This window comes from Sorex fumeus, unplaced genomic scaffold (assembly GCF_029834395.1).
Source record: "Sorex fumeus unplaced genomic scaffold, SorFum_2.1 ptg000034l, whole genome shotgun sequence".
Classification (NCBI taxonomy): Eukaryota; Metazoa; Chordata; class Mammalia; order Eulipotyphla; family Soricidae; genus Sorex; species Sorex fumeus.
In genome coordinates this window covers 35,549,003-35,566,085 of record NW_026606091.1, presented here as the reverse complement: position 1 = coordinate 35,566,085, position 17,083 = coordinate 35,549,003, and the positions used below count along the sequence as shown (strand labels likewise).

Genomic DNA, 17,083 nt, shown 5'->3' with positions numbered 1-17,083 from the left:
CAAAAAAAAAAAAAGGAAAACAGCCCACATTTGTAGATAGAGATCCCTTATTCAGAGATACTGATGTACATGGTTAGTTGACTTCTTTGGCACAGCAATGTGGTATGGATATTCTGCTAGTGAAACTAGAGCTTCATACCATGTCACTCAGAAGTACCAAGATGACCATTCCTCCATTCCCATCATGGGCAATGATGAGAGAACCTTCCCATGCAATGTGGCATCTGACTTATGTTACAATTTTCTACCTAATGCAGTGGAAGTACATGGCAAACTGTGCTCTTGGGTCAACAATCAGTTTGCAAAGCCCATTGATGATATTCAATAATAGAGGTTCAATACAAATTAAAATCATTCAGTTTTGTTTGGGGGCACCTGGCAGTGCTCAGGATTGACCTTTGAAAGTGCCAGGGGTACCATAAATAGTGCCAAAGATTTGGACATCAGTCACAGCTACCACCCGCATGCCAGGCAAGTGCTTTTACACCTTGAACTACCTCTCCAGCTTCTAAAAATCACTTTTAAATCATTCTTCTATAGGTGCCTGGAGAGGTAGTACAGTATGTGCTTAGCATGTATACGGCAAATTGGATTCAATCCCCAAAATCCCATATGGTCCCTTGAGCACCATGAGGAGTAATTCCTCTGTGCAGATCCAGTGCAGATACCCAGAGCATTGTCAGATGTGACTTCGAAACAAGCCAACAAAAAATCATTCTTCTATAAACTGATCCTCATTCTAAATGTACTAGAAGGCTCCTTAAGGAAATGTAATATTAAGTTTATTTTGGATTTTGTTGTTGTTGGGTTTTTGGGTTTTGGTTTTTGGGCCACACCCAGCAATGCTCAGGGATCACTCCTGGTGGGAATCATGGGACCTTAAGGTATGCTGGGGATCAGCTCTGTGGAAGGCATGTACCCTACCTGCTGCTCCCCTCTCCCCCCACCACGTTTTTTAATAAATCACACTCAGGGAGCAGAAAAAGAGAGAGCTCCATGGGCTAGAGTATATATTTTGCATGCAGAAGGCCTGGATGTGATCCCCAGCACTGCACGAGCACTGCCAGCAATGCAGAAAGCAGAAGGTGTCAGCCCAGAGTGTGACCCCAAACCAAAATCAAACCAAGTAACACCCCCCTCCAACCCATATCACATTCAAAATAATACAAGAAGTCAGACATGCAAAAAATAAAAAAAATAAATAAAACCCAAAAAACGCCACCACAAAATTGGGGGTGGGAATCATATTCTTTTATCTGCTAAGGAAGCTTTTTCTAATGTCCCCAAACCCTGGGATCTAGGATCCTCCCACTACAAAGCAGCCCCTTTAATGGAGGGCATCCAGATTACAATGACAACAGTAATGGTAAAATGTTTCACATCACTCTTTATTTCAAAAGTGCTTTACTAACATTGACTAATTTTCACAACATTCAAGGGAGGTAGATAAGTATTACACCACTTTCACAGATGGAGAAACTGAGGCAGATAGTAAATTTGTGGAAGGGCATAATATATGGCACAATCAGGGAAAGAACTTGTTGCCATGATGGGTCACGGGCAACCCCCTCTTGTGACATGCCTTCTGAGTCCCACCCCCACAAAGGCCAGCAGCGCTGCAGTTGAAGCTAGCAGTGGGGAGTCTGGCAAGTGTAAGGCTACACCTCACCTTATGGATTCCAGAGGGTGAATTAATTGTCCTTTGGCAAGTCTTACTCTCCTACGTGTTCATGACCTCAACCTCAAAACGGGGACACGTGGAAGCTAATGCGGGTGTGGAAGGACTTGGAGAGATAGAGCAGGAAAGGACAGAAACAAAAACACAAAAATCAAAAGGAGCAGTCTCAGAGAAGTGGGTTTTGAGAAAGGAATGTCGCAGGGGCCAGAAAGATTGATAGTACAGCGATTAGGGCACTTGTCTCCGATGCAGCTGACCCGGGTTTGATCCCCCACAGGTCATATGGTCCCTTAGCCCGCCAGGCGTAATTCCTTAGTGCAGGGACAGGAGTAACCCCTGAGCATTGCCAAGTGTTCCCCAAAGCAAATACTAAAAAAGAAGGGATGTTGACAATGAAGTATCACTCCACAGGGTCAGATATTCAGCAATGACATTAAAAGGGTGATTCTTGGCAATGATACTGCTGAGCCAACCAGCTCACAGCTTTGCCAGCTGTGACTACTGACTCCTTTTGACATTCTAGGCAGACCCTGCTCCATCCCAACTCCCCCAACTCCTCTATACCAAGTGCTGGGTAACTGACCCAACACTACAGAGACCAAATGCCACCTCCCACCACATGTTCCCTATTCCTCTGTTCTCTCTCTCTCATTCTCTCTCTCTCTTTCTCTCTCTCTCTCTCTCCCTCCCTCACACACACACACACACGCACACACACACACACACGCACACACGCACACACACACACCTTCCTTTCTGTTGGAGGATATAGAATGCATTTTAAGATTTTCCCTGCAAAATTCTTACACTATTCTCTGATATTTTTTATGCCGATTATAGAGCAGTGATTCCTTTTGTGAAAGGGCATATACAAGACTCATCAGGTCCCCTCATTAGTCATTGCTCCTTTGTACAACATAGACCAGAAACAAACAAAAAACAACCCCAAAAGTTGTGGGACCAGAAACAAACAAAAAAACAGCCCTGAAAGTTGTAGGACCAGAAACAAACAAAAAAACAACTCTGAAAGTTGCGGGACCAGAAATAAACAGTTGTGGATTTTTTTTAATTGCTTAAACACACACACACACACACACACACACACACACACACACACCTGAAGCTCGGTGTAAATAACTTTTCCTGCTCTTTCCAGTGTGAAGTTGTAAGAGACAGTGATGTACCCCTAGCTGTGATGGAGAAAATGGTGACAGAGACAGCACAGTGGAGTGACAAGGACCTAGCATGATAGTCCTAAATGTTGCTGGACATATGTGAGGGTAGTCTGGGTGCAACTGAGGGGCACTTTCTGTTTGTTTGCTTAAAGAAGGTGGATTTCCAGATTTCCAAAGAGGTGAGTGGGGTTGGAGTGATAATACAGTGGGTAAAGTGTTTGCTTTGCCACATGGCCCACCTGGATTCAGTCTTAAGCATCCCATATGGCCCCCTGAGCATTGCCAGGAGTGACTCCTGGGTACAGAGCTGCCAGGAGTAACCCCTGAGCATCGCCAGTTGTGATTATAAAACAAACAAAACAAAACAAAAAACCCAAGGAGGTGCAGAGTGGTTTTATTTTTTTCTGGAAAGGAGTGGGTAGGTCAAATCAGTCTGGGCCTCCCTGCAATCGAGCACCAGATGAACAGCGGATAGGGCAGCACAGGCAGCCTACGAGGCAGAAGGGGACAGGCCAGAGAGCTGGGCAGAGATGCTGGTGTCTGAGGCTATTGGGAGAGTCACATGTGCTTGTGTGAAGTCCTTTCCCAAGACCAGCCAGTCAGAAAGGCATAGTTTCCTTCTTTTTTTTTTCAACTGGCGACAGAATCTTTTCAGCTCTTTAGATTTAAAGCCATATTGCTCACTCCCCTTCAACAAAAGCAATCAGTTGCCAAGACTAACTTCACTGGAATAGGGTTCATCCATTCTCTACCCCGCAATCAATGATCCTGTTGTATCACCCTAACCAGATCCCAACCCTCCCACCTCTACTCCCAGTCTCCCATCTTCTCTGAATTTGGTTCCATCTTCCAATCTTCTTCCTGGACCACACACAGTTTAGATCCTGTTACTGTTGATTTTGGTATCCCTGCCTCCCAATTTTAATGTCTGCCTCTCATCATCTTGTTCTTCCTGGGTAGAGCTCCTGAAACCTCTCAGGACCTATAGAGTCTATATCCAGTGGTGCCAGGAATCAAACCCATGGCCCCCCTACACTCTGGGCCCTGTTCGTTATCACTTGAGCCACATCATCACTGGCATTATCTCATCATCCTGAATCTTAATAGGTCCTCGTATCTGCTTACATTATTCCCCTTTCTGAATCTCCATCTGCCACCCTCAAGTCTTTGCTCAAATGCCACTTCTCCTGGGAGCCTGTCTTGTCCTCTAAGTTCTCTGATCTGAGTTCCAAATGCACTTGAAGACATATACTTGTCTAGAATTGATAAGTGTATAGAACCTTACCCCTCATACTGGGCTGTGGCCATGATCTGGAAGATTGAAAGATGGTGAACTGTAACGATTGTTTTTTATTCCCTACAACATCTATCAAGACATAGTGTTAACCTGGATAAGAAATAGCTGCAAAAGTTAAATCAGGATGTCCTGTTCATGAAGAGAGACTTCACTTTAAGCGCCCTGGAGAAGTGACCTGGCTGTCAGGATCAAACAGAGCTATGAGATCATTTCAAGGTTGGAGTGAGGGAAAGTATGTAGAGCTGTGTGTCCTGGAGTCAACAGACCTGGGACTCAGGAACTGCACTGTCATCACCAGCTCCCAGTCTGACCCCAAGTTTTTCTCTAAGCATCATTTCCTCATACCTGCCTGACCTTGCAGGGTTAGGATCAAATGCAACCCATTTCTGAACTCCCATCAGCAATTCTCAATACAAATTAAACATCCTAAATTCCTAGAGAGCTGAAAAAGAGAACCCCAACCCAGGGCAAGAAAATCAGAACCCTCTGCAAATTGGACACAGCGGGCATGATTATTTATAAAATACTGTTTCTAATGCATAGCCAATGCTGAAAACTACTGCTATAAACTCATAAATACCATTAACAGTAGGGCAAGATGCTTTAGGCTGCTGGTTTAATTATCCTTTATTTGCTCAGTTAGGAATTAGTTCAATGCTTTTTATAGTACCATTATATGTATGAACATTTTTGTGTGAGTGTTGTTCTACATTGCTGTTTGTATGCTTAAGTGGTAAATTGTTTAAGCAAGAATAATAGGAGGCACTCTGTTAGACACAAACATGTACCTTCCCCGTCCCTAATTTTTTGAAAATGTTAAGTAAGACTTCACAGGCTCTTCTAAAACCTTGTTAGCTACACAGAAGTGCTGGGACCAAATAAGAACTATTCTGACCTTGGCACTTTTAAGGAATAGAAAAATCTCAGGCCCCACTCGAGACTGCATATATTGATGAGATTTTCAATAGACCAAAGAGAAGCAAACTGTTCTTAGTTCACATCTGCGTTGAGGGTTGTTGTTCTGCCCTAATCCGGACGAGGTAGGACTGTCAGGTTCTGCTTCCCACAAACCATTTAAGCTCAAAACTTCTCTACAGGATCCAGATTAGGAACATAAATCCTTACTAAGGAATTCTTGCTTTTAAAAACTAACCTTCACAGGATTGCTTCAAATAGCCAACTCCTCTGAAAATGTGATCCAGGTATAAAATAATTTGATATTCATTTCAGTTTTATACAGCACATAACTAATGAACTTAGGTATGCCTTTCTGAAGTTACAGTTCACAGGACCCAAATTTTATATTAGGAAGGAAAAAGGCTTCTCTGATGTGCTAAACTGCTCTGTATTGGCCCATGCCATTGGGTAATCAGAACTTCAAAGTACCCATACAAGACAATGAACATCACATCATTGGCAAGAAGTGGTAATAGAATCTGAACATTTTCTAGACCAATTTTCTTGTTTTGTGGGCAGAAAACATCATGGTCAAGGAGAAAAAGGAGTTGCCAAGGTCAAAGGGTGTCTTACGAAAAAAACCAAATTCAGAATTCAGGCCTTGGTGCCTAGTCCTGAATCTTTTCTATAGACTGCTTTCCTTAGTACCTGGCCTAGAAATTTCATTCTCAGAAATTGTTAGCCTGTCTTGGCACTTAAGTGTGACACTGCTTTTTCAGCCTCTGCTATGCCCAGCTCCCAGGGCTGTTCTTAATGGTGGGCTACAGGAGAATGTCACAGCTCAAATATTCATCTACTACTTATAACGTTAGCAATGCCGTCCATTTATTTGGGAGAGGGGGGTCACTATAAGCTGTGCTCAGGATTTGTAACTGGCTCTGAGCTCAGGGATCACTCCTGGCATGATTTTGGGGACTATGAGACCATAAATAGTGCTGGGGATAATCCTGGGTCCACTGCATACAAGGCAAGTGCCTTACCCACTGTGCTTTCTCTCCAACCCTGGTAATGCATCCTTTAAATGCCCAATACTAACTATGTAATGCAAAATACAGAGCATTACTATGAGCTAGCACCATGAGCATGGAGAAGGAAAAGCCTTTCCTTAGCTGACCCGAGATTAAAAAGAGGGAAAACTACTGACTTGGTAGTACAAAATTGGGAAGAAAGTCCAGAGAAGGCCAAAATTGGAGCACAGGGGTGGACCGAGCACCTTTGAGAAACACACATAGTTGTGACTATCGAATTCCAAGTATTTTGTTTTAGTACAACAAAAGTGACAGAATGCAGAACTCTAAATGAACATGTCTCCCTCCAGCTAGTGACACAGATTCTTACATCCCAAGAAAGATCCCACTATTGGAGACATTATTTGCAATCCTCCTTAGAGAAAGGCCTACAGAGGCAGTTATGAGCCTCTGCTTCCAAATGGTGGGCTGCTGACAAACAGAAACTTCTCACTCGGAGGAAAACAGGAACACAGAAAAAGTGGAAAAGATTCTGTGGTTCCCACAGAGGTCACCCCATGACCTGGAAGAAGTTCTGAGCAACAGTTTGGCCTGGGAACCCTGTGGCTTCTTAGGAGAGCCATGTTCAACAGGAGGGCACTCATGGGGGAGAGAAAGGTCCTGATGGCTGGTTTAAAATAAGAATAAAGAGATCAGCCACACTTCTTTAGAGTCACACTTGCATTTGATTAAAAAAAAAACACTCAAACATGGTACCTGTATGAATTCTAATTAAAAGACATTTCATTCAGAATGAGAGTGCTCAGTGAGACTTTTCAGAAGACTCTAACAGCTTCTTTGCCACATAAAGGGTACATAGATGTAGCTGTTTACCTGAATGTATTCTTAAATAAGTGACTACTACCACTCTATTTTTCCTAGTTGTAGTTCCAGTTACAGGTTACTGACCGCAAGTTCAGGATCCAGACTTTCTTTGCCAGCGGATTAATTACAAGGGCCCCCCACCCCCAAAAGTCTTAGGGTGAATTGGGAAAGGGCCGGTTAAATGAGGAAACAGGCCATTCCTTGGTAAAAGTTTGTAGTTTTCTTTCCCAATACATCTTCTTTTTATTGAGAACTTCCATTTTTATCCTGTGTTCCTCCTCTGCCATCTCACACTCTCGCTCTATCTGCTGGAGTTTGGCCACATGCACCTCATTCATTTGTATCAGCTGCAGTTGTAAGATGGACATTTGTTGATGATGTTCTTCCTCATGCATCTTTTTAAAAGCACCTTCCTGAGCGGTTTTGCTCCTGTAGTTTTTATTGGCTGTTATCCTGACAGCTGAACATGAGGGTTCAGGTTGAGAGGTCCCCTCAGATACTGGAAAATGTATGAACTCTTTCTCATCATCGCACAGTTCTCTATTTGAAACAGCAAATGATTCTGAAAAACAGTAGCAGAAAACACAGGTTCAAAGATTTGATAGGCAGAGAGCAAATCAATCCTATTTCAAGTGACAGGGTCCCCCACTTACAGGAAGGACCGGGAACCACGCTGACTTGGCCTGCATGCTCACAGGTATCCTTGCCACACCTGACTGTTTTAAGCCTCAGTCCAAAGTCACTCTCCAATAAAAGTAACAATGGAGGGCTTTGTCACGTCCAGGACCGTGAAGAAGGGGCACTGTGGTCAGAGATCACCCTGATCAGGAGTTGAAGGCTTGTGACACTGCCATAAGCTCTAAGGTGGCCGCCATTCGGAACAAGCAGAAGGCCAGGGCACAAGGACTTTCAAACGAAGCTCTCCACCATTCCAGCCTCCCTTTCTCTTTCTCATTCAGCCACAGACGTGTTCTCTTCCAACTCCACCAGGAACCCAACCATTGCTTTGTTACATGGTCACAGGTCTCACTGCACACCCTGAACAGTCATCTTGGAAATGCTCTTCCTTGAGGGACACCCTGGCCTCACTTCCTCTGCTCACCACTTCTCTCCAGTCTCCTATATCCTTTTTTTTAAATTATTAAATTACTGTGAGATACAGTTACAAGCTTTCATGTTTGAGTTTCAGTCATACAATGATCAAACACCCATCCCTCCACGGGTGCACAAGTCTCCTATATCTTCTGCCACCTGTAATGCTGCCTTGTGGTGGGTCCACATTTAGATACCAAACACACTTCTCAATGTCCTTCTTACTCTCACTAGTCAGTGGCAACCTTTCCCGATATTCCTTTCCTCCAATAACTTCTCGATCATCATGCTCCCCCTAGTTGTCACAGCCTCCCCCTGACACAACTTCCTGGGGCCACTTCTTACCTCTTAATATTTCCCCGGGATTACTATTTTGGCTCTGTTTTCAACCCCACTTAAGCAATCCTCAAAATCTGGTCTAACCAGTTTATGGTTCTAATCTTCCTTTAGTCTTGTCTTACTCTTCAAAATATCCCCATGAGCCTTTCTATATTACCACTAACTATTTACATTCTTTACAGATCTTTTCCCTCTCACTGGTTTTTTGGGATGAATTCAAGCATACTGTTTGTCCTTCCTATTCCTAACTACCCACCCTTCAAATTCATATTCTCTTTTTCTCTGTCTCTCTCTTTCCCCCTCCCTCCCTCTTCCACCCCTCCCTCTTCCACCCCTCCATTTTCCATCTCTCCCTAAAATTCCACTTCATTAAGTGGAATTGTTCTGCAAATTTTCAGCTCTCTTTCCTCTATATGTATTCCTCTGTTACAGTTCTGAACACATAGGAGTATTATTTAAGGACCAGGCCCCATTGTTTTATTGTTGGGAATCAATTTGCTTGTTCCACAGTGGATAACCTAGCACCTAGTTACTGCCTAAAGCCTTGACTACACGGGGAGAAGAGCTCACAGACACAAAGGAATATCACTGTTCGTAGTGCCCCAATGGCACTTGCATTTTTTTTATTTTTTGTTTTGGGGGCAACACTCAGTTGCACTCAGTCTTACCCCTGGCTCTGTGCTCAGGGATCACTCCTGGAGGGCTTGGGGGGCCATATGTGGCCCTGGGAATTGAACCCTTAGTCAACACATGCAAAGCAAGCTCCTTTCTCCCAGAACTATTTCTAGCCCCAGCACTAGTATTTTCACAGGGCGGTGACATTAGTATCAATTAAGGAGCTTTGATTTGCTCGAGCGGGCCCAGTAACGTCTCCATTGGAGACTTTGTTGTTACTGTGTCTGGCATATCGAATACTCTCGGTAGCTTGCCAGGCTCTCCGAGCTTTGATAAGAAAAGTCACTAACTCGACTAACTCACAGAAACTTCTAGCTGCAATTCTAAGGCATTCTTGAAAAGCTTACCTTTCCAATAACAAGAACTGTCTCCTCCGAGAAAAATAACACCAATTTATTAAGAGTTGATTACATTATTATGTCCACTCCCTTATTCCTGAAGATGGGATGCTGGGAATGTTAATAGCTACTGGGGGAAAACTAACTCATTTATACCCAGTTAATGAAAGGAAAACAGCTACTATTTAGATGATTTCACTCCAAGGGACTAAGAAACCACCATAACTAGTCCCTAATCAGGGATAAAGAAAAAAGTGAAGATCTTACTTTTGAAAAAGAAGGCTAAAAAGAGTATTTCTGTGCCATCAAAAGATAATAAAAACACCCCCCTAGAAATCCACCCCCACCCTTCACCCCCCCTACACACACACACACACACACACACACACACACACACACACACACACACCTCGCCGTGCCAAGGGCAATATCTCTGGGCTCACATACCATCACTTGATGCTCTCCCAGCCTCCTGGGCCTCCGCGGGGCAGAGCACTTGTGGACAGTGGCAGCTAAATTACCCAGTTATAAGGTCTGAGTCCTCTCAAACAGAGACTGCCTCCTTCCCAGCCTCACAGAGAGCCCTACACAGGGCCTGGGACATGGCTGGGCACATCAGAAAAAGGGAGGGGGGGAGAGGGGGCAGAAGGGTGGAATTGGCAAGCAGCACAACTCTGCAGAAAGGACACTGTTCCAAAAAGGAAAATGCAAAAAGGAAAATGAGGCAACAGAGGGAGGAAAGGGAAAGGCTTACCACTGAGAACAGACGGGAATATCTCCCATCAAGTGAATTTCCTCATCCGCTTCCCCTCTAGCCTGAGATTTGAAAGGCTCTTCTTTGAAGACTGGACACAGTGGACATTATTTGTGCCTTTGACTGCTGATTTTATTCCAAAAGATAGTTCTCTATAATCCCCTGAGTCTGTGTCCTTAAAATAAGGCCCATTCCCCACAACTTCTAAGTGCTGCTTCTTTAAAAAAAAAAAAAGACACACACACACAACCCTCAATTCAGGGCTTTAGGAGCCTGCTGCTGCTGGTGACAAGACACTAACAGTTATTTTCTGAGAACCTAATCAGGCACTAGGTCTTACAGAATTATCTTTTCATTTATCTGTTCGAGGTCACACCTGGAAGTGTTCTGGGGTCCAAGCAGTCTCAGGGATCATACCCAGGTTTCCCGTATGCAAAGCACGTGCTCAGTTCTTTGAGCAAACTCTCTAGTCCCAGCATTTATTTTGTTTTGTTTTGGAACCACACACCTTTGTGCTCAGGGCTTACCCCTGGCTCTGTACTCAGGAATCACTCCTGTCAGGTTCAGGGATGCCAGGGACTGAATCTGGGTCAGCTGCCTGTAAGGCAAATGCTCTACCTGCTGTACTATTGCTCCATTCCCAGCATTCTTATTTTTATTCCTCACAAACAAGCTCTGGGACATGTCTTTTTACAGAGAAGAACAGAGAACATTCAAAGTCATGTGGGTAGTAGTCAGTATCCTGTTCTGTCACTGTCCTCCTGTTGTTCATTGATTTGCTCGAGCAGGCACAGTAATGTCTCCATTGAGACACTTATTACTGTGTTTGGCATATCGAATACATCATGGGTAGCTTGCCAGGCTTCGCCGTTCTGGCGAGATACTCTCAGTAGCTTGCCGGGCTCTCTGAGAGGAATGGAGGAATCGAACCTGGGTCAGCCAGGTCTGCAGCGTGCAAGGCAAATGCCCTACCTGCTGTGCTATCATAGTGGGGGAGGGGGGGGAAGAATTCTAATCTACCTAACTCCAAATTGCAAGATCACCCCCTCAAACAACCAGCTTTCTGCTGCTTCACGCTCAGCAAATGACTTTCGTATCTTAAAATTAAGCCTCTGGAGCTGGAGAGATATGGCACAGTGGCTCAGTCCTGGACAAAGCTGGGTATGCCCCATCCAGTTTTCAGGGTCCAAGAGGTACAGTCCACCTTGCAAGTGACTAACTGAGGCTCAATGGACATCCCGGATATTTCATTTGGCTCCCTGAGCAGTGCCAGGAGTGATCCCTGAGCACAGTGCCAGGACTTAGCCCTGCATACATCAGGTGTGTCCCTACCAAACAAAAACAAACAAACAAACAAAAATGCAGCTTCCAAAGCGCATACACCACAAAACCATATGTGGTTTGGAAGAATATGGATATATACTGCAAACATGGATCTTCAGATTTCCCTGTAGAGCCCGTATGCTCATGACTGAGATCAGGGAGGCGCCTCTACTTTAAAACTACTCATTTGAGGGGCCAGGGATACAGTGCAACAGTACAAAGGGTAAGGCACTTGCTTTGCATGCAGCCACCGTAGGTTCAATCTCCGGCATCCCATATGGTCCCCTGAGCACTCCTGGGAGTGACTCCTGAGTGCAGAGACAGGAGTTACCCCTGAGCACCACCAGGTGTGGCTCCAAAACAAACCAAGAGTTTTTTAAATAAAATACTAATAAAACTACTCATTTTAGTTATATATATATATACATATGTATATATATGCTCCCACGCAAATTAAAATAAAAAAATAAAAAGGCAAGCCTCTGAAGAAGATTCTGAGAAAAGTTGGGGTTCATTCTAGGGAAGCCCAGAGGAGTACTTAATTAGCTTCCACACAAATGTTGGCTCCAGTGAATGGAAGCTGGTGTGCAGAGGGGGAGGCTCGGCTCTTAGTCCGAGAAGATCCACAGAACAACAACCTCCTACAAAAGCACACCCTGTAATCTCCATTCAGGGAAACAAAGTCATCCAAATTCAAAAGCAATTTGATCTTCCTGTAGATAAATGGGATGGTCTAGAGGCTTTCTGGAACCCAGAACACACTCAAGGGCCATTCTCCCACCAGGGCCATTTGAGTAAGGGCAACAGGAACAGGAAATGCCTACTGCAGCAGCCATAGGTTGCAGGGAGGACTGGAGAGCCAAACCCCAACCCTTTTGATTTTGGGGGGAAGAGTTTGGAGGGTGGGGCCTCCCCTGTGGTGTGAGGGTACACCCAGGGCTACACCTGGCAGTGCACAGGTGGTCATGTGGTATCAGGGACTGAAATGCCCCCCATGCATGCCAGAAATGCACTGTAATACTCTGAGCTGTCTCCCGGGCCCTAACCCTTCTCTCAATAGAACAAAGGGAAGGGGACTGGTCAGGAAAGTGAATAAATAAGATGTGGTGGAACATATTATGGGATATTATCCACCAACTAAAAGAAAGAGATTTAATACTACACCAGGGATTAAAAACATTGTTCTAATTGGTGGCAGGGAGGGAGAGGATAGGATCCAAATATAATTTTAATCTATGCCAGTTTAAAATAAATGCATACAAACCACAACACCCAAAAGGAGAGAGAGAACAAAAGGGAATACCCTGCCACAGAGGCGAGGTGGGGTGGAGGGGAAGGGGCAAGGGATGCTGGGACCACTGATGGTGGAAAATGGGCACTGGTGGGGGGATGGGTACTCAACCATTGCATGACTGAAATGCAAGCACGAGTTTGTAAGTCTGCAACTGTACCCCACAGTGATTCACTAATAAAAAAAATAAAATAAATGCATACAAAATGCCAATACATATTCAAAGACGTGTGGAAGAATATGAAAGCTTACAGAATAATTAAGGTGCAGAAGAAGAGAATGAATTGGGAATCGGTACCGGAAGGTAATAAGGGCAGGAGAGATAGTAGGGGTTAAGGATAGTAAGATAGTAAGGGTTAAGGCACTTGCCTTGCACACCACAGACCCAGTTTTGATCCCCATCACTGTGTATGGTACCTCAGTACTGCCAGAAGTGACCCCTTTGTGCAAAACCAAGAGTCAACCCTGAGCGCCACCAGACGTGAACACCCCACCAAAAAATAACAAATTCTTAAAGTAACATTTGAAAAAGGAGGCAGGGAAGGCAGAGAGAGCACAGTAATTAAAGCACACAGCTGACCTAGATACAAAACAAGAAAAAAATGTTTTTTTTTTTTTGTTTTTTACAAAAAAGGAGATTGGGGCTAGGGATGCAGCTGAGTGATGGGACATTTACCATGCTCCTGTGTGGCACTGGGTTCAGTCCCAGGCACCACCAAAAAAAAAAAAAAAAAAAAAGTCCTATCAGACACAAATCCAAAATAAAGGTGGAAAAATCAATGTGCAGCGAGCAGAAATTTTCTTTGGGGACCAAGAGATAGCTTAATGAGCTGAGTGCATGTTTTGCATGTGGAAGACTTGGATTCGACCACCAATATCCCATGGTTCCTCTAACACTGAGCTGGGAGAAGCCCCCGGTTTTCTTAAAGGGAAGCCCTCTTTTCACAGACCAATGATGCTGGTTTGCCATGATGGAAGCTGTAACGCAGTCCCCGGACTCAAATCCCCATCCCCAAAGAATAGGCTAAGATTAAATAGTGTGAAGAAAACTAATCAAGAAATGTTTGCATTTAATTAAAGCCTGGCATTATTCTATTACAGCTTTTCAGAAAATAAGAGCACATGAAATTAAATATAAGTTTTTCTTTTTTTTCATATGAGCCCCACCGGGTGGTGCTCAGGAAGCTGCCCAGTGCCAAGGAGAGGACTCAGCGTCTCCCACAAGATTGGCAAGTGAGCTACCACTTAAGCCATATCCTTACCAGCTCTCTTAAAAGACAGAGGATGGGGGCTGGAGAGATAGCACAGCGAGTAGGGCGTTTCCCTTGCACGTGGCCGACCTGGGTTCGATTCCCAGCATCCCATATGGTCCCCTAAGCACCGCCAGGAGTAACTCCTGAGTGCAAAGCCAGGAGTAACCCCTGTGCATCGCCGGGTGTGACCCAAAAAGCAAAAGAAAAAAAAAGGCAGAGTATGTAGACCCGTAATAGAGTGTTAATATTTTGTATGTATGAAGCAATGAGAGCATTGCCTGGTGCCCCATAAAAGATAAAGAGTATGACTTGAAAGTTAGCTTTTAAAAATTCATTTGACATTCTGTCATCCTACCCACTGAATGCGGCCCCCAAAACAAAGATTCCCAGGGCTGGAGAGAGAGCATGGGATGAGCACATGCTTTGTGTGCAGGAGACCCAGAGTTGGTGCTTAGCGTCCCCTGGTCGTGTCTCCCCTCCACCCCCCCCGGCACTGTGGGGAGTGACTCTGAATGTTAGTGAGGTACTAAGTACTACTGGAGTAGCCCCTACGTACTGCTAGTTGTGGCCCCCAAACAAAGAACCCCCAAAAAAATCCCCAAAAAAGGGAGATAGCAGAAGCTAAGTACCAAAGCCAAATCATACATCTTAAATCTACACCAACAGTTTTCACACATTTAAGAAGAAAACAATAGGATGTTTTTGCAAATACATCCCAAGTACTAAATAAATATGAAGACTATTGTGTTCCAATGCAGATGGACATTTTCAGAAAGTCTTTGGAAAGTAACGGCTAAATCGATCCAGGGGATGGTGACTAAGATGACATGGCTGAAACCATCTCACACAAAAAACAGTTGGAGGGAGGCCTCTAGTGGAACACTGCCTAAGCTCCATCCTTTTAACAAATTCCAATAAACCTCTGAGCACTTAATATTCTATATCAAAAGCAGGTGCCTAGTATGATGTTAAAATTGTTCTGTCAATAGAAATGTAATAATACAAGGAGCATGTGGCTGACCCCAGTTAAGTTCCTGGTAACAAAATCCTCTGAGCATTGCCAGGGTGATTCCTAAGCACAAAGTAAAAAAAAAAAAAAAAGCAAAACAGAAATAAACCAAAAAATTACAAACTATATTTGCAATTTTATGTTTTCCCTTAGTCACAATAAAGAAGTATAAATAGGGGAAACTGATTTTAGTAATAATCTAAAATCTCATTTCAACATGTAATCAATATAAAAGTTCTAACTAAGATATTTCATGAGGCTGGAGCTATAGCATAGCAGGGAGGGCACTTGCCTGGCACCTGGTCAACCCAGGTTCGATCCCCAACACCCGCTATGGTCCCCCAAGCATCATGAGGACTGACTCCTGAGCAGAGCCAGCAGAGCCTGAGCATCACTGGGCGCAGTCCAAAAAACAAAACAAATAAAAACAAAAAACAGGGGCCAGAGAAGTAGTACAGTGGATAAGTCGCTTGCTTTGTATGCGATCTACCCGGGCGTGATTCCCAATATCCCATATAGTCCCCCACGTACCCCCAGGAATGATTCCTGAGTGCAGTCAGGAGTAACCCCTGAGCATTGAGAGGCGTGCCCCGGCACCACATGATCTCCTGAGTACCACCAGGAGTAATTTCTGAGCACAGAGTCAGAAGGAGCCAGCACGCACTACTGGGTATGGTATAAATCTGCCCTGCACCCTGAAAAAATAAAGCACATCTAAGCTCTGTGTGCTCACATTCCATGGGCTTACTAGCCACATCTGATTTGTAGCTACTCTGTGGACAGCACAGTGAAAAGATACTAACTAGTGTAAAACCCTCACACACCCCCACACACGCACACACCCACACATGTGCGCACACACACACACACACACACACACACACGCGCGCGCGCGTTTGCGCACACACATGCCACGCATATAGAGCCCATGCAGAAAATACACACAATAGAACAAAAGCCAAGAAGTCTAACAGGGTTTTGAGCTTTTCTCCACCGTGACTCAAAACAGAATGATTGACAATCATCATTTTCTTCTTTCCTGGAGCAAACTGGCACACAAAGCAGTGAGGTAAGCTCAGAGTCATTGTACAGAAATGGTGCTGATAAAGGTGCTGCAGTCTCTCTCCAAGGTCAAACAAAGACACCTGGCAGAGAAAACATCTCAATCTTGAACAAAATGGACAGATCGGCCAAAGGTTTTCCTGAGACCAGAGAATGCAGTCAAGCGAGTGTTCTTCCAATTGGGAAACTTGAGTATGTAAACAATCTATTAACAACTAGCACTAACCGATGATTCTGTAATTCTTTTCAGCTGATCGTACCCTCGTTCTCTACTGCCCCCAGGCAATATTTGGAAACAGGCAGTACTTTGTTATACTCTGATAATCACTAGCTAAAATTTCGCGTTATACATGTACAAACATCCAATTTGTTTATCATTAATTTTTTTTTATTAGTTTAGGTAACCTGGTTACAGCACTTTAGAATTTATGGTACTGATGTGCTCAACTATTATACTCCAGTACCACCAAAGTGCCCGAGATCTTTCATCACTGACCCTCTCCCCACTCCCCCCACTGTTTGACACTGTTTGTTTGTTGTTTTCTTTGGGGGCCACAACCAGCTGTGCTCAGGGCTTACTCCTGACTCCGAACTTAGTGATCACTCCTGGTAGGAGGGACCATGTGAGGCGCAGAGGCTCGAATTCAGGTTGGCCCCATGTAAGGTAAGAACCTCACCCGCTGTGCCATTACTCTGGTCCCTTGTACTGCTACTGCCCTGTGTTGTTGCTCTAACTCCCACAAATGAATAAGATCATTCACTCTTCGTCCTTCTCTCTCTGACTTATTTTGCTTAACACGATACCCTCCAGTTTCATCCAAATTGCAGCGAACTGCATGATTTCATCTTCTCTTATAGCCACAGAGTATTCCTTGTGCTTCTATATCAGAGTCTTTATCCGCTCATCTGTTATTACACCATTTGGATTGTTTCCATATCACGATTATTGTACTAAGCACTACAAGAAACAAAGGTATGTATATACCTTTTTAAATGAATGTTTTTAAG

General features: G+C 44.2%; 1 protein-coding gene across 3 annotated transcripts in view; it reads right to left on the bottom strand.

The window, feature by feature from the left end:
• Positions 1-6,830: 6,830 nt before the first annotated feature.
• MSANTD3 (Myb/SANT DNA binding domain containing 3) overlaps positions 6,831-17,083 on the bottom strand; it is a 31,391-nt gene continuing 21,138 nt past the window's right edge. For all 3 annotated transcript variants that reach the window (XM_056117368.1, XM_056117369.1, XM_056117370.1), the window contains exon 3: positions 6,831-7,501. In XM_056117368.1, the coding sequence (XP_055973343.1) occupies positions 7,092-7,501 (410 nt within the window). In that variant the 3' untranslated portion in view covers positions 6,831-7,091. The remainder of the gene's footprint in view (positions 7,502-17,083) is intronic.